Raw genomic sequence first — 23,421 nt, forward strand, 5'->3', positions numbered from 1 at the left:
CTGGAACATTTTTGTAGTCACTAAAGTTTAACGAGTGGGGATTTTACTGCCCAATTATTTCTATCGTGTTGACTACATTTCATCAAAATACACATACTAAATATGTACATACATACATTCGTGAATATCTGTCTGTCCTGATTATTTCTTTATATTTATTCATGCACATGATATTTATTACGTGTGCACATATGTAAATATCTAAATCAATATCCCGAGTACTAAAATTCGCTGGCCCTAAGGTACAAATACATATATGTGAAAATTATACTATAAATCGAATAAATGTAGAAGTATAATTTGCACTCCTTTAAATTTAATAAGCAAGTACATAAATACTCTTTACCATTATATATGCACTTTCGTGTGTAGTTTATCGATGCGCAATACATAAATATGTGTGAGAGAAACTCTCCAGAAAAAATTATTCTTGTGATGCAGGTACATTTATAATGAAAGTCGGCTTATTTCGCCATATTAAAATTTGTAGCAATTATTTTATTCTGATAGATAAAACGATAAATAAAGGTTCGCAAGTTAAATATGTTCCACATATATTTACGACCAAGCTTGCATATGTCTGACACTTGAATTTTAACAATGTTTAACTAAATATGTTGAAAAAAATAAAACAATTTCTTCCAGACCTATTTAAATAAGTACTTAACAGCGTTATAAAAGTTCACTCATTTCATACCACGTGATCTGTAAATATCGGTATCACTATATACATACATATAAATACAAATTGGTTCAATGATTTTACTGTTATCGGTATTTCCACACCGTTCACACCAGTCTTGAGTGTGCATATTTAGCAAGCGTATATGTATCTATTCTTGAAGTGTATGTATGTAGGTTGCGAAACTGGATAATTTCAGTTCCCACGAGGTAGAAGAATTTATGGGAACGTGCATACATAACGTATGCAAAAGGTGACGGGGTGCTTTTTACATATCGTCTCTGTATGAAGCAACTTAACATGGCTATAATGTGGAAAGGGTGATGGGTAGTCTAAAAATCGGAGTTTTTTGATAACGCTATATTTGCAAGTTCTCAACAGTTTTTTAGCAATAATTCAGCATTGAATATTATTCAATCATTAAATTTTTATTGTCAGTACAAATCGAGATGAGCTGCTTGTTGCGAGTGGCCATTTTGATCGCGATTTTGTTCGGCTTCCCACATCCCTCCTCCACCAGCAGGATTCTGTTCCTTCTCCCGCTGTCATGTCGTAGTGAGGTCAATTCCATCCACCCCCTTGCTAAGGAATTACTCTTTAGAGGGCATCATGTCACGTGGATCACTTCTCTTAAATCTGAGCTTTCTGGAAGTCACGAAAATTATACGGAACTTGTTCCCATCCCACCACCCGATGTGGAGGATTATGTCGGTAAGGATTTATTCGCCACTGCAAACATTTTAAGAAATAAGCAATGTCGAATTGTTAATTTTACCAATGCCTTGTTACCAGTTTGTTTGTAGGTTGTGACGAACTAATTTAATTTTGCAAAGTAGATACTTATTGTGCATGTATCAACCAAAACATTGGGTCTCCTAGCATACAATGTTCTCCGATTTCGACCAAACCAATGTCAATCGCTCACAAGTTTAATTAATACAATATTTGCAACAGACATTTTCTGCGAATGAGCAGTTTTGGCGAAGATATTTGCATAAGCGAAACCCGGTGTTAAAGCTGAAAAATTTTATACTTTCCTAATATACAAAGATATGTGATCGATTGATACAAGTTTGTCGAAGTCGGAGGGTAAATGTTTGGAGATGTTATTTGTATGCCCAATTTGGTGCCAATATAAAAGATTTTAATGAAATTTACTGTCTTGATCTCGATACAGGAGCCGCTTCAATTTTGCGACACCGCGCCAACTATGTTCACTTTATCCCGCACCTCTTATCTTGGAACCTTACCCGACTGGCGGCCCGCTGCAACGCCGTTTATAGTGATCCCACCTTCCAAAATGTCGTATTTTCTCCTACCGCCAACTTCGACATTGTCATCATTAACGGCAACTTACACCATTGCCTGATCCCCATCATCTCCGTTCTCCACCCGTCACCCCCGCCATTCATCGCGTTCACTACAATCCCGTTCACCGGGGAAGAAATTAGACTGACCGGATGGCGACAACCAGCATCCTTCGTCCCCTCATCTAATTTACCGTTCACGCAGGATATGCCTTTTGGCCAGCGATTGTTCAATTTCATCAATAGGATTGTATTCACCTTTGTATTTACGCGATACATCGAACATGGCGCAGAGTCTACGAGTGCCCCGCATTTGCTCAATCGGACCGCGGGAGGAGGTAAACTGGCGCCAATTTCCAGTATTCAAGCCGAGGTTGCCATGATGTTTAGCAACTCGCATCCCGCCCTGTCAAGCCCACGTCCCTTAACGCCGGATATTGTGGAGGTCGGGTGTCTCCATTGTCGTGAAGGGGTCTCAGTACACCCCGAAGAGCTTAATAACTGGATGGAAGAATCTCCTCAAGGGGTGGTTCTATTTAGTATGGGGTCAATGTTTAGCTTCCCGCCAAAGCTGACCAGATTGGTAATGGAAACGTTCGAAAGATTGGATCCAGTTCGAGTTTTAGTCGTAGGAAGCAAAATGGCGGGAGGTAATAAGGTGCCGAAAAATGTAAAAGTGGTCAAATGGATTTCCCAACAGGACGTCCTAGCTCATAAAAAGTTGCGCCTGTTCGTGTCACATGGAGGAATGCAGTCATATTTGGAGGCTGCATTTCACGCCGTTCCCGTCGTATTTTTACCAATTTATGCCGATCAAGCCTTTGCAGCAGCGCATGTGCGAATGATTGGCAACGGAGTGGCGGTAGAACTTCTGGATGTGACGGCGGCTAGTTTAAAAGACGCGATTAGGGAGGTGCTTAGTAATCCGAGGTATTTTAAATACTAGGAGTTTTTACATGTTTTGAACACTTTATAAATGAATGTCGAATTGTATTCACAGATACAAAGCCAAAGCGAACGAGTTGTCCGTAATATTTAAGGATCAGCCTGAGAGTCCGTTGAAAAGAGCGGTTTTCTGGACGGAATATGTCATCCGGCATAAGGGTGCAAAACATTTGAGATCCGCGGCAAGAAAACTTAACTACTTGCAGTACCATGACATTGATTTGGTCGTATTTATATTTGCAATGTCTGTGTTTCCAGCTTGGGTAATTGTTAAATATAAGGAAAAATTTGCAGTAGTTTATCTTGGGATGGTTGGACTTATCATGGTACTTATTGCACGGTTTATTGGTTATAACTTGTTTATAGATTTATCCATTAATTAGTTAGTAAAGTAAATAAATAAACATAACGGGGCCGCCGCGTAATAATTATTTGGAGAAACGGGAGCTGAAAGTTTTGGTTTCAGGGAATTCAATATGCCTCAATATATACAGTATTTTCAAATAATTATTACCATTTGTACCGATATATTACATACGTACACAGTAAAAATTCGTGGTAACCCTTTTTTGTGTAAAAATGACTCCAACACTGTGCATTGTAAATGGTATTCCACAAAGAGTAAAGTTCTCAATGCAGTGTGGTGTTAACCCACGAGTGACAGGGTGCCGAGTAAATCTTGGTTTACTTACTCGTCCCCGTGTTAATATTACCCATGCACTAGTTATGCCACTGTGACTTACTCTCCACGGAGTAAAAGGCAGCAACGGGCGGGCAACGGGAGAAGCTTTGTCAGTTCATCACTCTCCACTATACTCTCCAGAATAATTTTGTACTTTTTCTGACTGTTAGAAATTTAATAATTCTGCATTGTTTAGATAAATAATTAAGAACAGTTAGTTAGCCGTGGTCCCATATTCTTTAATAAACAACTTTCCAATGATGTCTAGTTTTATTGAAATAAAACGACTGTTGGAGCAGTGTAATTTGAGCGATTACTTCCAGAAGTTCCAAGGTCAGTTTTTATAATTTTTTGGAGGCTGGAAATCATTGTTGCTAAATATTTATTGTTTTATTTTTCAGATAACCACATCTCTGATGACACTTTGTCGACGTTGGAAAAGACCGACCTGGTTGAAATTGTACCGAGCATTGGACATCGCTCTAAACTTTGGACAGCAATTAAGAAAATAAATGAGGGTCAAATTTATGTATGTTTTAAATGTCCAAATTCCTTTAAAACTTTAAATTGTTTATCGTCGCATTTAAAATCAAAACATCAGGTTAAAGGGGAGAGCGAGGATTACCGCTGCCCACATTGTAGTGGTCATTTTCAAAGAAGGGCATATTTTAACCATTTTAGAAATGTTTTCAAATTTCACCCTAATTTACTCCAACTTAATAATTTAGCAATAGATTCGGAAGTAGAATACCAGGGAGCATATGAGAGGGTTGAAAGGGACTCAAATTGTTTACAAAAAAAATCAATCCTATCAATGCCAACGAAGATTATGGAATTGGAGTTATCAATATCTAAACTTTATGCTTGTATCTTAGAATCAGGAAAGATTTCGATGGTAGCCAGTAAGAAGATAATCTCAGCAGTAAAGGAAAGTATTAGTAAGGTTATAGAAACATGCCAACCCCAGTAACAAAGCACATATAAATGATATCGCAAACTTGACATCTGGGGACATAAGACGATATCGAAAATCAAATATAGATGCGATATTATTCTAATGTAATCTAGATTACATGCCACGCCATTTTGTAATAATTATGCCCACTGAAATACGTAAATATGATGTTACAAATTATATGTCGCCTGGATATCGGATTAATGAACGAAAATGTCATTCACAAGACTTTGTAATATTTCCAACATAGTTAATACATTGCAGGAACACATTATATCTACATCACCAAACAACATAGAAGGTATATCAATTCTATATTCCCCCCACACGCGCATCCACACCGCGCATTCCCCTTCAGTTTTCACCACCAGTTGTATTTCGGTCGTGCTCCAGCACATTCGCTAAATTCCGTTCCAGGTTTTGCAGAATTTATTAGCAGGTACGTAATTTTAATTGTAATGTCAACAAATATAATTGGGCGACGACGCATACAGCAGTTGGCTCGTCAACAGGCACTTGTGACGACTCGGTGTCAAAATTTGAGTGAACAATTATCTTCAACAACGGAAGTAAACGTGTCTAAGGACACTTTAACAAACTCAGAACCAAACATTTTTCTTGAACATAATTCCCTACATATATTAAATGAACAAAATAATACTTCCAGTAGTTTGACAAACGATGCTGGTACTGCGGACTCTGTACTAAATGAAGTTAAAAAGTGGGCTTTAACATCCGGTGTGAATCAGAGTCAATTAAGTTCTCTTTTAAAGATTTTGAATCAGCATAACTGTTTTAGTACTTGGCCATCGGACAGTAGAACTCTGCTTAAGGGAAAATGCTTAAGAAACTATGATATTATTGACGTATTACCAGGCAAATATGTACATTTCGGATTGACTAATTATTTAGATAGCATTGTGAAAATAAAATATACAGGACAGTTAAAATTACAAATAAGTATTGACGGGCTGCCTCTATTTAATAGTAACTCTGTGAATCTGTGGCCTGTCTTAGGGCATTTTTCAAATTTTAGCAATAGTAAACCGTTCGTCATAGGAATCTATTGTGGATTAAAGAAGCCAACCAAAGTGGAAGATTTTCTAAACTTATTCATTGCAGAGTACAAGATAGCGCGATCTAAAAAGGACACTTTAATAATCAATTGTTTCGTGTGTGACACGCCAGCACGAGCATTTATAAAATGTGTGAAAGGACACAATGCGTACTTTGGTTGTGATAAGTGCTGTGTAGAGGGAAACTATTCTAATCATCGCATGAACTATTCAGACGTGGGAAGTAATCTCAGGACCGACGATAGCTTTAGGAATAAAATTGATGAAGATCATCATGTAGGGACTACTCCACTTTTACAAATAAGGGACCTTGACATGGTAAAATGCTTTCCACTCGACTACATGCACTTGGTTTGCTTAGGTGTGGTAAAAAAACTTTTAATTTTATGGACGCGTGGGAAACCGAAAACGCAGAAGTTATCAAGTTTTCAAATTAACGAAATATCAACAAAATTGGAAGGTTTCAGTAAAATAACTGCTAGTGAATTTTCCAGAAAACCAAGAACATTGAGCGAATTAGATAGATGGAAGGCCACAGAATTTCGTCAGTTTCTTTTGTATAGTGGTCCTGTCATTTTGGAAAATACTTTAGTGAAAGAAAATTATTTAATGTTCATAAGTTTATCTATATCTATTCGAATTTTATGCTCTGAAAAACACTATTTAAAATATAATGATTACGCTCACAAGTTGCTCTTGTATTTTGTTCAAACTTTTAAACGACTTTACGGCGAGGATTATATTTCTTACAATATTCACGGACTCGTTCATTTAGCTGCCGATGCTAAAAATCTTGGTGCTTTGGACACTTTTAGTGCCTTTAAGTTTGAGCACAAATTGGGAAAAATAAAGAAATTAGTAAAATCTCCTAACCGTCCCCTACAGCAAATTGTCAACAGGCTAAAAGAACAGGAATTTATTATTAAATTTTCAAGTGACAGTTATAAGCTATCAAAGTTGCATAATAATGGCCCCTTAATAAGTAAAGTGAACGATACAAAACAGTACCGGTGTTATCAAACTGCTAAACTTATAATTAATTGCGATTTTTTAAGGGATTCCTTTCTATTAACCAAGTCAGGGGAGTTAATTCAAGTATTTAATATTTTACAACATACTTGTTCAAATAAAATTCAGTGCGTCGCAAAAAGTGTGAAAAATGTCAGCCCCTATTTTACCGAACCAATTGACTCATCGCTCTTCGACATTTATCGTGCTGACCTAAATAATTGTGGCGAATTAAAATTAGTGGACATCTCCGATATTATGAATAAGTGCCAAATTTACAATATTGCAGGTTCTCAAAGTGCAATATTTGGACTAATTCACGCTGAACTTAGCAAGTAAATATGTACTACATTGTTGAATTTACTGCCTCCTCAAAATTATTCGTCGAAGCTGTCCCACAGCATTGGTTCGACAACGGACAGGTGGCTTATCCAAAAACAAAAAATGCACGGCAGTGTATCAGTTCTAATAAAGTTGTGGAGCCGGCGTGGCCTCGATACCCTGCTAGGATTTTACATGCCTACCGCAAGTTTTTATCAGATTTACTAGTTTTTTGGAATTATCTTGCTTTGTAAAATTATATTTAAAAAGTATACACTTTCTTCTTACAGCCACATTGAAGGAAGCAATGGCAAAATTGAATGCAGCTGTAGAAAATTCAGATTTATCCTCAGCCGAGGGAGATGATACCAAAACTCGGACACGAAAAAATCCAACTATTCGGAACGACTTGGATTCATCGGATGAAGGTAATGCTTAAAATGATTGTAATATTTAACATTTTTTCAATGTGTTTATATGTGTAAAATATTCGAAGAAGTTGACTTATTTCGTTCTATATTTCAGAGAGGACGAAGGAGAGGACACCGCCATCAGTTCTGAGTGGATTCCCACGATTGGAGCAAGTTCGACAAGACAAGTCAATTGAAATTGAATCCATCAATGACGAAGCAGTCGCATTTGGACAAGGTGTAGATGCACGTGGAGAAGAAGTATACGCTGTTCGTAATGGTAGGTTGTGTAATAATTGACCACTTGTAATTGACATATAATTTTTATTTTTTGTTGTTAAATTTTGTAGACCAAACTACGCAAGATGATATGATAAGTCAGGCTAGTTCCAGTCAAGGCGTTGGAAATATTATACTTGAAATTCCTGCTGGGTGGGTGAATACTGGCGCTAATTTGGCGGATGGGAATGATGAGGATTTGAGTGCAACTGATCAGCAGGTTCCAGTGCTAGTGACAATTGAAAAAGGTGTATTCTTTAATCCGAATTATTAAAATAAGTCTCACAAATATTTCAATTCTAACTATTACTTGTCATTTTTAGAATTCTTGGTAAGACTCCAGCAAGACATATCCATGATTAAATACTCACTGTCGAATCTGGAGAGGAAATTTGATAATTTGTCAGCACACAATGGCATTGAGAAATCTGCTCGAGCAAGTCTTGTCATTCCCCGTCCGTTCGAAAGTTGGGAACAATTTAAGGAATTTGACGAAACTTTAAATGATGATCTTTCAGTCAAAGTGGTAAATTCATAGGAAAAATACAAGAATTCGGAATAATATATAATCATGAAGTGACAAATTTAATTTTAATATCTGTTTATATCTAGAAATTGCAGTTTGCGCGCTATGCTGAAAGTAAGCTAACAGAAAACGTGTACAAAATATTACGAAATTTGTTTACCGATCTGGCTGCCACGAAGATAAGCTTTAAAGGACAGAAGGGCAATTTCGACTTTTCCAATACCAATATGAAACAACTTGTGTTTGGTAAAAATTTAGCTTTAGTAACTATTTTGTGAGTAACCAGTATTTAAGTTTATATTAACTAAGTGTTGTTTCTCAGATTCCGTCTTTGCAAACGACAAGTATCTGAAAACTGAGAGGGATATTGAGAAGACCATCATTGCTTGGTTTCAACACGCCGGAGGACGCCTAAAGAAGCACGTGACTGCCAAAAATCCTCGAAAACTTTAAAATATGTTATTATTTTGAAAACATAATTATTACTTTGCGAATAAAAAATACGCCTAATGAAATTCAAGCAAGAAACCGATGTATTTTGTATATCATATGATCATAGAATTCACATCGAAAGTCAATAATATAAGCACATTATAAAAACATCGCCGAGACATCGTACATATATAGTTAATATATCGAGTTAATGTAGAATATCTCTCTAAATGTCATGAGCTGGCGATGTCGCTATTTCGATATTGTTAAAATGTACCCTCATTGATATCGTCAAATGTTGGCCTAGAGCGAAATCTGCTCATGCTGGTGACCAAGTTTCGACTTTGTGCGACATATGGGGATATCCTAGCGACATTATTATGTAATCATTATAATGTAAATATGACATAATTTTTACATCTTTTTGTTACTGGGGAAGGGTTGGCAGGACAGGAAATTCAGGATAAATTTCCAAGTGGAGGTTCAAACTGCAATTTTTCTAAAATGAATTCCTTATTGTCAGTATTCGATAAATTTAGCAGCCAATTTAAGATGGACAAATATCTTTTTAATAACAATTTAATTATTCCACCATCTGAAATAGTCCTTGATAGTGATATTTATTTTCATGCTCTCCCTGACGGCAGCAGAGGTCAAGGTTATAAATCGATAACAATGCAGTACATTTCCATCCGGTCTTCTATAATGCAATTGTTGAGCAAACCTGGGTTTTATGCAAATTTACAAGGTAGTAGGAAATATTTTAATGATGAATTTTATTCTTATTTTCGGAACGGAAAGCTGGCAAGCTCATTTCAAAATTACAAAGACGTTATATTTATAAATCTGTACTACGACGACGCCGAAGTTGCAAATCCTTTGGGCTCAAAAAGCGGAAAGCACAAACTTGCCAATTTTTACATTTCTATAATTGATTTGCCTGAGCACTATCAGTCTTAACTTGATAACATAATTTTGGTGGCGTCATTAAAATCTGCAGATTTAAAATTATCTTCTCCTAACTCCGTTTTAAAGGTAATTGTGAATGAGTTGGAAGATTTGTGGGCAAATGGCATTAACTTTAATAACAATGGTGAAGAAATATCTATTAAAGTTGCACTGGCTCAGGTTTGTGGGGACAATTTAGGCCTGCATTGCATACTTGGCTTTTCTGAAGGATTTAACGCAAATTGGCCTTGTCGTCGGTGTAAAATGCATAGAACCGCTTGTCAGGTTTCATGCAGTGAGGATAAATCTTTATTTAGAAATGTAGATAATTTTGAACTTGATCTTTCCAGAAACTGTCTTAGCGAAACCGGTATAAACTTTTCTTCTGTTTTGAATTCTTTGCCATATTATCACGTTACGTCAAATTTTGTTTTTGACATTATGCACGATTTGTTTAAAGGCGTAGTTCCGGATTTGTTTTACTTGGTTATCACACGCTTTATTAATTTAGGGAAGTTTTCTATCGACAAGTTAAATTACAGGTTAGAATCGTATGATTTCGGACGCCATTATAATAAGAGTAGGCCCTCTCAAATTAAATCGTCGTTTCTCAAGAGCGAGACGAAAGCAGGTCAGAATTCATCTCAGAATATTTGCTTAATTCTTTTTCTTCCCTTACTAATTGGGGATTTAATTGACCCAAATGACAAAGTTTGGTCATTACTTTTACTATTGCATGAAATAGTTCAGATGACGCTTAGTAATAACATTACCAAAGGAGGGATTATTTATCTTAATTCCATCATTTCTGAGTTTCTGCATAATTACCAGATTTTATTTAAGAAAAACCTGAAGCCCAAACATCACCACATGATTCATTATGGAAATGCAATAGAACAGATAGGACCGCTCCGTGGTGTCTGGAGCATGCATTTTGAAGCGAGGCACAAATTTTTCAAGACAACGGCACATGCAATTGGAAATTTCAAAAATATATCAAAAACTTTAGCGTATCGTTTCCAATTATCCCGCTGCTTTAAATTAATTGGTATCGATAAATTTTCGCCAGAAACATTCGACTATAGTGCAATTGAGTTTGTTTCGTTAGATAGTGTTCCGGATTGTGAGGTAGTTAAAGGACATTTCTTGAAAGACAATTGTGACACAATTGGGCTCATGACTAAAATAAATAAGAACGGTTCAGATTTTCATCTGGGAGGATTTGTATTACTTAAATATTGTAGCCAGTTTCCTATATTTGGACGTATTAAGTCAATTTTAGTTGAAGATGATGAATTTTACTTTTTGGTGGAACAGTTTAATAGCAAAATAGACACTCACTTCGCAAGTTATGAGTTAAAACAGTCAGGTGTTTTGCAAATTATTCATATAACTGATGTAGCTTTTTATCAATGTTTCTATCCCTCAATTACTTTCTGCAACGATACAAATATGTACATAGTATTACCTGTAAAATTTGTTTAAAACTTACTTGTGGATAATAATAATTTATTCACATATGTATGTAGATTTAATTTAGCCAGTAATTTAGCGTTTAATTAAATTTAAATATATAAGCGATGCAAATTTTCTTATGATAAGCCGGGGTCACAATCTTCATGGTTCAGTGGGTCCCTCATAAGTGAATCGGAACTAGCAGATCGTGGACTGAATATGCCACTTCATCTGCTAAAGAAACCTATCGAAAATCGCACGCCAGCTCTAATACCGATTAATAACGGCGACGCCAATAAAGTTCTTCCATCGCTGTCGACGCCAGAGATTTTGGTTAGACCATAATAAATATGTACTATAAATTGTGTGCAAACTTGCATGTAAGTTGACAATGGAAAGCATCAATTTAATTAATTTGCATATTTATTTTACAGGGGCCCTCGTTTGAAAAAACTACGACGGTTAATGTCCCGATCAATTCTCAGACAATTCAAATTCTCCCGCAGGCTACTAATTCGTTTGAACCGATTACCGTTAATCTCTACGATTCATATTTTATTGTAAATCAGTCTGACACACAAGCATCCGCTCATACGTCCCCGAGTTTCGTACGTAAGCCGAGACAAATCGTGGACCCTTCAAAGAAGTATTACGCTTTTGTGAGTTATCTTTTTTGCTTTAAAACTAGTTGTTTATTCACAATTTCACGGGTGATCACAATTTATTAATATAAATTATGATTCAGGAGCTGAGCAGTGTTCTTAACATGAATGAAGGCGTACGCAGACTGATCGAACAAAAACTCTCGTCGTCGTTAAGATCGTCATTTATTTTACGAGGTGACCGCCAGCTTGTTGTGAACTGTATTATTGATGCTGTAATCCGTATTCTAGGAGTTTAATATGGAGATACATATGTGTATATGAATATTTAAAACAATCAAGGCATTTACATAATTCAAATTTATTTTTTGTTTCCTTTTCGCAGTCCAAGTAAGCAAGCCCTAGAACAGTTGGCAAGAGATCTTGTTAATATTTATCCTGCGCTTGGGGACCCTCGTCGGGCAGGGAATAGCTGGGAGATGTACTACTTTAATTCGAATCAAGGGTTCGGTCCGACTGGATTTTTTGATTAAAAAATCAGCGCAAGAAGAAGGATAATTTAAAACAATTAAATTCAATAAGTGAACCGGATTTGGTATCACAAGACTGGGATTCAGAGAATGAAGATGGTATTAGAATTAATTTGATTTACATATATTTATGCATTAGCTAAATAACATTTATGATTATTTTGTTTTAGATAATCCCGAACCAGATGAGAAAGTATTGGAATTCTTGCGGCAGAATAGAGGGACCGAAATAATTGAAACAATGAAGTCAACAGTATTCATGCGCCGCACTGTGATTCGAAAATTTGGCGAAACTCTCGTAGGATTCCGAAAAATTCCGTCCATTATTCCGCGTCTATTTGACATGGAGGGAATGGTACTAAGCTTGCTTTAGATATGAATTCGGGTGCTCAAGGAAATTGCACCAATTTTACGATTTTGTACAGATTGTTCAGGATTTCAATGCTCGCCATCCCTTTTTGTCGCTTATCGTGTACGATAGGTGGCCAGCTGTGTCCAAGCTACTTTTACGCTATGCAGAGGAAAGTGGAATAGATTACGGGAAAAAGCTGGGTGTAAAAATTCCACGATGTGACTTATCTGACGGTAAAATTCCTAGACCTAATTCTTTTGATTGTTTTGCAATACTAAATATATGAATTCCAATTTCAGATCATATTGCTATAATTGCGTACAGCTTGCTCCCGTATATCCTTCCATCGTGGGCAAGGAAAATTGCAAGTTTTGACGATTCTACTGTTCAAGATGACTCGACCGATTCTACTCCTCCAAAGCCTAAACGCAGTCGAAAAACCGTGAAAGCATCGGATTTGGATTCTAGAAACAGTTTGATTGTGTTTCGATCGGTATGTGAAAAACGTTATTTAATTTTAGCCCACAATAAAATTTAAAAATTTGAAACTTTATAATTTTCAGAAAAATACTCACGTTGCTGACGTCTTAAAAGAAAACGTTAATGCAGCTCCGCACATTTTGGCCCTTGGATCTACGTTCGATCTCAAGATTGAAGATTACTTTGTAATTATAGATAAATATGCAATTCCCTGTGGATCAAGTTTCTTAATAGCTTTAGACACCTGTTTAAAATCATTTACCGTGTTTTATCTCCCACCACCAGTGGAATCTAAAAATTTGTGGTTATTTGTAATTCATGGTGTAGCTGGTAAACCAACTTCAAATGTTATTTTAACCCCTATTGTTCAAGCCCTAATTGGGCAGATAATGTCGCGTTTTTAATAATTTTGTGAACTAATTTTACTATTTAATATAGTTATGGGTAGTTAAAAACAGAAATAACTTTCAATTGTTAGTCACACTTTTCTTACACCTGATTAAATACGGAGTTTTTAATTGAATTTAACATTAATTGTCCGTTCATTTAGGCATGCATTGCACGGATAACTCAACATCAGTAAAAGTAACTCTGTACTCGACAAAGAGCTAACGCGCTACCTAGTTGACGGTTAACCCCGTCACGAGCTATACGCAACTCTGTGCGGGGTTAGCTACCAACTCGCTCAGGGTAAAGCTGGTTACCCTTTGGAAAATTCGCTCGGTTTACACTGCACAGCGTGGAATCACTTTCAAGTCCGTACGGTACTGTATTTTACTCTGCACGGACTTAAAAATTTTTGCTGTGTATGTACATAGTGGGGTCATAAGTTCTCGTGAATGCATTTCCGGTAATAAATCCCAAAGTATTAGAGCTATCTATTCGAAATTTTTATGGATTAACAAGGTATTAATATTGTTTAGAAATCATAACTTCTTTGTCAAGATTTCGTCCACGGGCAATTAGACAAGACATAACTCGTGACGGCCACAGGTTGATCGTGGTACGCGCCAATTTTCGTGCAAAAAGTATTTCAGACTTTTCACCGTTGGCAAAAAATTTAATAGAAAAAAAGGCCAGATATTTGTTGTACAGAAGTCTGACATCCGTTTAAGTATGCGGAAGTCAATACGAAGTCATCACCGTGGTGTGCATGGGAGCAAGTTGGCTGGAGAAATGAAATATCTGTTTTTTTACCGCAAAGGGTACAAGTTGAAGCCAAGAATTATTTTCAGAGTGTCCTAAAGCCAAACGTTAATAACCTGAACCCTGGACCCTCCGAAAATCGACATTGGACGTTTCAACAAGACCCTGTTCCTGCGCAAGGTGCAAAATTGTCCAAAACTGGCTTCAGACGAATTTTCATGACTTTTTTTCATCCGTAGAACGGTGCTCAGTATCTGCAGACCTTAATCCCCTAAATTATGACTGGTGGTGAAAATTATAGGTACAAGTATGCTCTAAATTTCACCCAAGTGTGGAAGGGCTGAGGTCGCACTTACTGAAGATCTGGCGCTTTTCCCTGGAAATCCGTGCGTGCCGCGATCGAACAGTTTTCGCCACGACTTATGTCTTGTGCACAAGCCCGTGGAGGAAATTGTGAAAACGAAGTTATGATTTCTAAACAAGATTAATACCTTGTTCATCCACAAAAATTTCTATCAGATAGCTCTAATACTTTGGGCTTTATCACCGGAAATGCATTCACGGGAACTTATGGTCGGACTATGTATGTACATATGTGCAAGTTACAGATACATACCGAAATAAATTAAATATGTGCTTAACATAATTATGAACAGAATCATTTAGTTCTCCATTTTACAATGCCCAATGCGAAGTGGAGTCACCTACGTATCGGAAACGGTTTCCTTTTATTTAAATGTAAGTAGCATGTCCGTCGTGCCATTGACGATCGACATGAGGTACGTTGTAAGCAGGCTTCTGTCTGTATGATAGAAATAAAAGTCGTTAATCCCCGCGTAGTAGCGAAATGGTCGCATTGATTTCAGTTTCCTCTTAAAATACTTGTCATTTCCGACTTGATTTGCCCAATTCTTAAGAAGCAGCTTCGTCCTCTCGTGAATTTTAATTGCGCAAGGCAAGAGGAGGAGAACTATTGTCATGACGACGACAAATGTGATTGGATACAGGTAATAATAGTGTCCAATTTTTGCCACGCTGAGTCGTATGCAGCTGTAATTAATGTTAAGCATTAGTAAGAGGCCCATTGTCATGAGGCCAAACACGCCGTTGGATATGGGGCTTTGAACGGCTGAGTGGATTAGGTGCATATGAGTGAAATGGATGACCGGCTGTTGAATTTGATATCTAGAAAAAAAATTACGTGAAACAACCTCTATCAGAGACAGAAATGGCGGCACATACTTAATTGATCCTAGGAAATTCCAAGTTATTAGAGAGTTTGCGCAAAAGTGTGATTTTTTGTGATAGAGAGCAGAGAAAAAGTATTGAGACACTAGGACATTAGTCCTATCATAGTTCAAAATCTGATTATTAAAGTTTCAAATTTTTGTTAAATCTGCTAAATATATCTGACGTGACATATCCGCGGACAAAAAAGCCTTCAATCCATTGGCCATCTCGTATTTTACATTTTTCTTCGCGTCCGCCGTTAATGCTTTTTTATAAGACTTTACAACTTTATTATTAATTTTCACAAACCAGAACCGAAATTTTGTTAAAGTATCGACTGTTTCACAAAGCTTGGGGTATTTCTTCTTGCAGAAAGTTTAAATTCTTTTTTGGGGGTAAAGATGTTGGGCGTTTGAAAGACTTTCATCTCCCAACCCCAAACTGATATTTTTGTCAATTTCTTCCTTGGTAGTTAGTGCATGGTGGATGATAGCAAGGTCGGACCAAAAAATTACATTTTGTGTTTTATGATACTCCTTGATGAAAGGAATCAGACGGCCTATCACACATTTCTGAAAATAAATCTGTGTACCCCCACAGCCCTGGCTAATTTAAGGGTCCCAAACATGCCCAAATTGGCCCAATCCTTGCCAAATCTGAGATTATTTGAAAAATTTCGAAGAAAATTTTAATTTCTCTTCGTTTTTGAGTTGAGAGATATATTTCCCATGAAAAAATTGCCTTTCCGGAGTTTCTGTCACGTTTTTGAAGACGTGGGACTCGTCGCTAATGACTAACTGTTTTGGTGAAATTTTGTTGTAAAGCGTGGGAGGTCTTGCGTTAATCATTTATTCTTGACCTTCCATATATTTTGGTGCATATTTTTTTGCATACGCTTTGACCCACAATTTATGGGCCTTAATATAATACAAATAGTTTGTATGAATCTTTCACCTTTTTGGTCGCATCAGGCACGGACGTGGAACGACATTTTCAAAAAATAAGTTTAATCGCCTTTAACTTTCGCGGGGTCGACATGATGTTTTTTTCTCATAGTGGCTTTTTGAAGTTGACATTTTCGAATTCTTCACACTTTTTTATGTATGTTTTAATTTTTGCACGGCCAGAATTTTCTTCTTTGAAATGTAATCAACTGTTCTCCGAGTCTTTGTAACTCAAATTTTGGTACTTACAAAAAATCGTTTCTCGACTTCCTCGCTTTGAAGTTGCGTATGAAATTTATTGTTCATGGAAACCTTATGAAATTTTTGTCACGTGTGGCTGGATATATTCAGCATATTCTATACAAATTTCGGATTCCTATAACCACTTTTGACCACTTTCCTACTAAGACAACCAAGTGTCTCAATACTTTTTCTCTGCTCTCTAGTTATTGTCGCATCGATTTGAAATATATTGATGAACGTTCATAAAATACGTAGGTAACACATCGGAGTAAGATTTGCGGGACGGACTTATTTCTACGCTACGGGTGAACTTGCCCCAAATCTTAAAAAGGGGGCGTAACCTGTTATGAGGGGGAGAGAGGGCTAAAAAATCACCAATTTAGCGTTATATTTTGTGAACGATCCATTATAGGTTGTCGATCTATGTAAGTAGAATAAAAATTATCACCAGAATCACAAAAAATTACTCTTTCTCAATCTCTCTATTGTTATTGCATATTGGACAGAATTTTCTACAAGGATACGGAGCCGGACACGTACCTTCTCCTAATCGAAAGGTTGGCCCAAATGGCCACGCATCTGCGGATTAGTTGAACAGGAAATCCCATGATATAGACAAGGAATGGAATTGTTCTGCACGATTCAGCAAACAAAATGTATGACAAAACAAATCGGATTGTTACAGTTAACACCCAATTTAGTATGTCAGAATGCACGACTTCTTCCAGAAATATGTTGTACACATCCGTCTTGGCGACGAATATAAGCTGGGTAACCATCGGTAAGGGAATGAAGGGTATGACGTTTAACCCGATAAGAGCAAACAGACCTACATATGTATTAAAAACATTAAGGTAAGTATTTTATTTGCACGCTGTTAGAAATCTGGGATAGTCGTATTCATTTTGGAGGTATTCAGGTTGCTTATCAACTTTACTTCCCCAAAAATTTGCCACCGATATGATAAAACTTTAATAGCAAACAACACTTATCAATTGGTTATCAATACCATTTGGGTGGACTCATATTTACACGTAGGTATGCAATGCTTGGTATTATTCTTTTAATACTGGATTTCTAAGAGTGCATTTTCGGTTCGCATAAATTATGCATAGCTTATTAGCGAAACCAACCTAATCGATCCAGAGTTCCGTCTTGATATCGAAAACTTGCAATTTTATGCCCAAAGAGGATCGTATCCTTCGGTTTGTCGGCAAGTTTGCCTGGAAGTACATAAATACATTGTAAACAGACAAACATAATTTTAGCATATATGTATAAACGCGTGCACATTTAATTAAATCCAAATTTCTAAAAATGGAAGTTCCCCAACGCTTGCTGTTAGATTTTTATTAAACTAGTCTCAATCTACCCCAAATTTTAATTAGTATGACACTTGCAAAAGATACAATCCTGCATTGTGCTGATTTTATAGAGATTGTTGCATCCAAAAAGGAAAAGACGAGTCTTAACGGTGAAAAGTTTGCACGTTCCGAATTTACTGCGTATTTTCTCCTCTTCAGATACGAATACAAATATGTATGCATCTCTGCCATTTTGAGATGGTACTTTTTTACTAATTTCATACTAATTAAATTCGCGATCGACTGACACTAGCTTGGCAAAAGTCTAACAGCATATTTATTACGCTGGGAGACGCCTATTGTAACTTTACCCAACAGTAAATTCATGTGCTTACATGGTTTGGGAAAGATGATAATATCGCCATACAGGTCACGAATATTGTTCAAGATTGGAATTATGAGATCACAATACTTGTAAATTCCGATAGCTATCATGACCAGAAGTGTGCCAGTCATCAAAACTCCGACCACGTTGGTGCCCTGTTCGCCTGTGAGTGGCGTCGTCCTAGTTCCAGAAACATGTCGGTACAGGATGTACACACAGATTCCATTGGTGAAGAGGATATATACGAAAAATATGACGAAATACCACCAAAAACAGGGGCACACATGACCCCTACCATTTAAAAAGTAGCAATTCTTTTTGGAATCCCAACCAATCGGGGATTTCCATAGGTACGAGTTAATCCTGAAATTTAAGGAAATCGCGTAAAATTCGAGGGCTTCTGGCATGTTGGGTAAAGACTGGAGAGACAGTGACGATAGTTTGTCAGAGTTTAATTTAAAATTTAAACTAGAACAAGCTTCGTTTTATTGCTAGATATATAGTAAGGCTAGTTTTGTATATTGGAAAACTTTTCTAGGAGAACTTTAAAGTCTAATTGTGATTTTAATTATTAAATATTTAAGGAACATGTTGGTCTGAATGATATGTAGAATATTTTCCTTACTTAATCGGAGAGTTTGATTCTAATTTTTGCTTTGAATAATTTACTAAGGCACGGGTTTCCGGAATGGCAATTTGCATTTGAGTTATTTGTTAAGCTTAATATTAGTCTGAGCTTGTTCATGACTAAACAGGTACGTATTTATCTAAACTTTACCTTAGAAATAAATCCTATTTTATGTATTTATTTAGAGGTTGAATATGTAGGACGTCAAACTGAAATTCAATACATATGTGTTTTGTCTAACGAATTTACGTAGGTAAGACCGATAACGATAAACAAATCAAGCCAAGAGCTGGATTTGTTTATTACTTGAGTATTTATTTATCCGACGTATGTATATAATGGCAAACTGTAAAAATCACGACATTTATTATTGACTTACAACAATTAATCTAAGTTGTAATTCGGGTCTAAAATTTTTCGAGAGCCTTTAAAATTGTAGTCTGGTAAAAACCGACATACACATGTATTTACATACGTGATACGCGTTATACAATTTAAACATTATGCAATGACGCGTTAATAAGTCAGAAAAAGATATGAATATAGTTCATACACATAAATATTTATGCAGGAAAAGAATAAAATTCAGATGCCCTTTGGGAACGTCGAAATAAATTCTGGCTGTTGGTCGTAAAACAATATCCCTGGTCGTCATTTTTAAGAATTTTTGAGCAGTTGCTAAGAAATGGTGCAAAATTTAGAGGAATAATTTCCTTGAATTTACATAATTTACAGTGCAGACCCCATATAGCCCGAGCCAGGGACTTAGTCTCTGACCACTCCGATAACCCCCAGTGGTCAACCACTTGACCGATTTCGCCAATCTTCAAGCTCGTTTCCTAACTTTGTCCAATATGCATATGGTAAAAATTTCAAGTCAATCGGTTCAGTCGTTTTGGCTCTATCGTGTTTTGGGACGGATGGACGGACGGAAATTATGACGGTTCCTTAAGCCCTGACTCAGGCTAAAAAATTACCGGCGAGAAACTGACGTTGAAAGCGATCTAATTCCAGTAAATTATTCCTCTAAATAATGCACCATTTCTTAGCAACTGCTCAAAAATTCTTAAAAACGACGACCAGGGATATTGTTTTACGACCAACAGCCAGAATTATATAATCATATATCATTTATTATTGAAATGCAATGCAACTACGTAATCTAATTATAATTGGCTTCTAAAATTGCATATGTATTAGCATGCGTGGTAAGCGATTTAAATATTAATAATGCTTTGCTCAGTTACATGCACGCACATGTGTACTTATTTGTATTATTCATGCATCTATTTAGGAAATTAAGGAAATTCGGATGTAACAAGTAGATTAATACACATATGTACATATGTTACTTAAGAAGGTTTTAATTTCGTAACTACAATTTACAATTTTTTTTCAAATTCATTAGCGCCCTGAATGTCCTGTACTTCCCAGCAGCCCACCCACGAGTGGTAGGCCATGCACTAAACCAAGGAGTCTGTTCTCGTGATTGTACCCACCTTGTCCGTACGGGGAACTAAAAATATAGATGAAAGAACGGAAGATTTTTTTTGAAGTTTTTTTTTCTTTTGTGATAAATATAATATACATACATCGTGGCCAAGAATTATCTGACCACCCAAAAAAATCTATAAATCGGCCCACAAAATTGGCTGAAACTTTTTTGTTGTCGTGTTCTCGGAACTAATTTTTTCTGACAAGGTCAACCAGACTTGTACCTTCATTTGTGGAAAAAATTATAAAAATAACCCCTCGTTTGGATGAAGCAGAAGGAATTTCATAAATTGGTCTAAAATTTTGAGTCCCTGGAAATATCGTCACGTTCTGAAGGAACCGGTAGTCAATCAGCCAGGCTAATCATCTCAGACGACACACCACATCCTCGGTCAGACCTGAGAATGCGATTTTTATAATAGTCCAACGAAAATCTGGTAGTTCGACAATAAATTGTGAACCGGTCCTTAATATTAAATATCGATTTTGACAATTTTATTAGAAAATCTATCGTTCCATTCTCCAGAATCAAGTAAAAACCAGTGACTTGGGTCACATCTCTTCTAGAACTCCAAAACAAACTCTTTTTCGGTCAACAATATTCAGGTCGAGTTGATTTTGGCGAGTTTCTACATGAAAACCGCAATTTGACTGCTGGTGTAAAGGGCCCAGGAATTTTGTATACCCGCACGACCAAAATATATGGTAATCCTGTAGTAAATCCTAGCTATATAAGGTACCGAATTGTGTATAGAAACGGGGTTCCCGAGAAGAAGATTAGGAAAAAGTGACTACCTTTAATGGATTGTATTTGGCTCTGGTTTCGAGGCGCGAGGGAACTGGGCGTCATTTTTGGTTGTCTGAATTTAGACGTAACGTTTTACCGTGGCCATATCTTGCCCATGTAGTTCGATACTATGGAGACTAAGCAACTTTTTCCAAATTCGAAAGAAATTCCATATTAACCGGATGAAGTACCAGCCCACACTTCAAACATTACTACTTGTTTTTTTGAGTGTTGGTTATTTACCACCTTGGCAAAAGGGGTGTAGCTCGGAGCACCCCGGACATGAACCAAATTAAAAATTTATGGCCCTAGCTTAAATTTAAGGCGGTCTACGAAATAGTTCTACGTGATACTGCTTCCAAGATCTAACATTTTAAAAACGCTTGGAAAAAAATTCCGAAAACTGTTTTGGAAAATCTGTCAGAAAATTTGAGGAAAAAATTTCAAGACATACAAAATCGTCTGGAGGACCCACAGGACGTTAGTTTATAACATACTGTAAGAGTTTTTGTGAATAAAATGTTTTTCATGTGAAAACAACAATTGTTTGAGACTATACCTCACCTGGTCAGATAATTTCTGGCCACGATGTACATAAATTATGAGGACGAGCGGAGAACTACTCTCCATTCGCACAGAGTTGAACTTTTGCAAAAAGTGGGGGTGGGGGTGGATTTAATGGGGGTGGGGGTGGTTTTATAAATGCCGTAAGTATGTATGTATGTAAGATGCATGTATGACTTATGAATATATGGGATGAGTCACTTTTCGTATCAAGCTATGTTTTGTACATATGCAAGCTTGCAGCTAACAGTGTGCACTCTTAAAAGTCCAGTATTAAAATATTACCACAAGCCGTATTCATGTATGTATGACTCTACTAGAATGGTATTGATAAGTAATACTATATTGTTATAGGTCTATATGAAAGTTCTACCATATCGGTAGCAATTTTTACAGACCTGTATAATTTTAATACTAAGCGGTAACCACGTTAATACCGAGAAATCAATAACTGCCTTACTACACCAGATTTCTAACAGTGTTGAGGAATGTTACTAAACAAGACAAGAAATTTTTACACTGCATTAAATGCATAGCACTTAACCTTGCCACGTAATTCATACTATGTATACATTGTAGGTTAGAGGCTTAAAAAACAGGAATTGTAAACAAGTTAACGATCTAATTTTAATCAATACGTGGTAACGGTACAACTTGATTTGTTGGATTACTTCTTGATTAAACCAGTTTATTGTTTTATTAAAGGTCCCGTTCTACAGTACCCTAGGTTTTATAATTTATACATAAAGTGAGTGAGTTATGTACTGTGCGGGTGGAGCTTAAACCTACGGCCTCCTGAAGTACCTTGTGCTGAGACTAGGGTTTCTCGTGAGTTTAGCTCCATCCGCACAGCACATAACTAACTCACTTCAAGTATAGTTGGTCGGCACGAGTCTGCTAAAAATATTTCATCTGAGACTACAAAAGATACAGAAGTTTACAATTTGCAACATTAAGTAAACTATCTCGTTAAATTTAAAAGTTTTGTTCACCATGGCTGGAAAAATAAAGGATTTACAAATAAAGGCAAATACTAATTAAAACTTTAATAAATTTATGAAACAATAAATTCATTAATTGATGCAAGCCATTAATTTTTACTTCCACACTGCTTATTTACATATTTATTTATGTAAATATGCATGTTTGTATACCGGGCTCTTTAATTTATCTACCATGCTCTCATTTATTCCCTTAATTCAGCTCATTCTACAAATCATGCTCGTTATACTGGTCCATAGTATTTTGGGATCACCGCTATCGCCTGGAATGGTTGATCTGGTTGGGAGGCAATACGGAGGAATACCCGATTCTATAGATCCTTTACGCAGTAATCATCCGATAGAGTTCCTAAATGTTGCACTTCTATTTATAAAGGTAGCGTAAATTAATTATTCATGTATGACTAAGCTGAAATTCTTCTAGACTCCATATTTGACAACGATGTCCGTGCCCGATACACAGAAACCAACTTGGTACATTTAAACCCAAATTATAATAGTAGTATTATTTCTTATCTCCAATTATTTATTACTAGCGTATAAGCCCGTCTCCCGCCGGGCGAGAGATGTTTAGATTATCAAAATTTCACCAATCAAATATTTTGTAGATATCTATTTAATAAAACAATTTGACGCCAACAGAAGTGAAAGCAATTTGCAGCGAAAGTTAAAGTGGAAAATTAAATGTCACCCATTTGGCTCAGA

At 36.4% G+C, this 23,421-nt stretch overlaps 3 protein-coding genes across 5 annotated transcripts; all 3 read left to right on the forward strand.

Moving 5' to 3' along the window:
* Positions 1 to 1,131: 1,131 nt before the first annotated feature.
* On the forward strand, positions 1,132 to 4,128 carry LOC118438298 (UDP-glucuronosyltransferase 2C1-like). The gene is made up of 4 exons (XM_035858255.1): positions 1,132 to 1,393; positions 1,860 to 2,919; positions 2,990 to 3,197; positions 4,018 to 4,128. The coding sequence occupies exons 1-4, from the start codon at positions 1,132 to 1,134 to the stop codon at positions 4,126 to 4,128; spliced, it is 1,641 nt and encodes a 546-aa protein (XP_035714148.1).
* Positions 3,329 to 8,706, forward strand: LOC110857494. 3 transcript variants are annotated; one of them, XM_035858147.1, is made up of 9 exons: positions 3,331 to 3,949; positions 4,018 to 5,010; positions 5,084 to 7,180; positions 7,267 to 7,404; positions 7,502 to 7,666; positions 7,737 to 7,913; positions 7,989 to 8,191; positions 8,278 to 8,437; positions 8,514 to 8,706. In XM_035858147.1, exons 3-9 carry the CDS (start codon positions 6,997 to 6,999, stop codon positions 8,642 to 8,644), a joined length of 1,158 nt encoding a protein of 385 aa, XP_035714040.1. In that variant the 5' UTR covers positions 3,331 to 3,949; positions 4,018 to 5,010; positions 5,084 to 6,996; the 3' UTR covers positions 8,645 to 8,706. The 3 variants fall into 3 exon arrangements, with proteins under 3 accessions (XP_035714039.1, XP_035714040.1, XP_035714041.1); XM_035858148.1 differs by having other exon boundaries at positions 6,945 to 7,180; XM_035858146.1 differs by lacking the exons at positions 7,267 to 7,404; positions 7,502 to 7,666; positions 7,737 to 7,913; ... (1 more) ...; positions 8,278 to 8,437; positions 8,514 to 8,706 and having other exon boundaries at positions 3,329 to 3,949; positions 4,018 to 4,145; positions 4,836 to 7,001.
* Positions 8,707 to 11,127: 2,421 nt separating this feature from the next.
* Positions 11,128 to 13,513, forward strand: LOC118438248. The gene is made up of 8 exons (XM_035858160.1): positions 11,128 to 11,359; positions 11,461 to 11,685; positions 11,772 to 11,865; positions 12,014 to 12,257; positions 12,329 to 12,513; positions 12,584 to 12,743; positions 12,810 to 13,003; positions 13,074 to 13,513. The coding sequence occupies exons 5-8, from the start codon at positions 12,400 to 12,402 to the stop codon at positions 13,392 to 13,394; spliced, it is 789 nt and encodes a 262-aa protein (XP_035714053.1). The 5' UTR covers positions 11,128 to 11,359; positions 11,461 to 11,685; positions 11,772 to 11,865; positions 12,014 to 12,257; positions 12,329 to 12,399; the 3' UTR covers positions 13,395 to 13,513.
* Positions 13,514 to 23,421: the final 9,908 nt, after the last annotated feature.

Source organism: Folsomia candida, unplaced genomic scaffold (genome assembly GCF_002217175.1).
Source record: "Folsomia candida strain VU population unplaced genomic scaffold, ASM221717v1 Fcan01_Sc019, whole genome shotgun sequence".
In the NCBI taxonomy this organism is placed as follows: domain Eukaryota; kingdom Metazoa; phylum Arthropoda; class Collembola; order Entomobryomorpha; family Isotomidae; genus Folsomia; species Folsomia candida.

Excerpts from the sequence above, each read along its gene's own strand:
- LOC118438248 (XM_035858160.1), top strand. The coding sequence starts at position 12,400 with ATGAAGTCAACAGTATTCATGCGCCGCACTGTGATTCGAAAATTTGGC. Across the intron at positions 12,744-12,809 it reads ACGATGTGACTTATCTGACG|ATCATATTGCTATAATTGCG; the intron begins GTAAAATTCCTA and ends TTCCAATTTCAG. Across the intron at positions 13,004-13,073 it reads GTTTGATTGTGTTTCGATCG|AAAAATACTCACGTTGCTGA; the intron begins GTATGTGAAAAA and ends TATAATTTTCAG.
- LOC110857494 (XM_035858146.1), top strand. The coding sequence starts at position 5,030 with ATGTCAACAAATATAATTGGGCGACGACGCATACAGCAGTTGGCTCGT.
- LOC118438298 (XM_035858255.1), top strand. The coding sequence starts at position 1,132 with ATGAGCTGCTTGTTGCGAGTGGCCATTTTGATCGCGATTTTGTTCGGC. Across the intron at positions 1,394-1,859 it reads CGATGTGGAGGATTATGTCG|GAGCCGCTTCAATTTTGCGA; the intron begins GTAAGGATTTAT and ends ATCTCGATACAG. Across the intron at positions 3,198-4,017 it reads TGTCTGTGTTTCCAGCTTGG|ATAACCACATCTCTGATGAC; the intron begins GTAATTGTTAAA and ends TTTATTTTTCAG.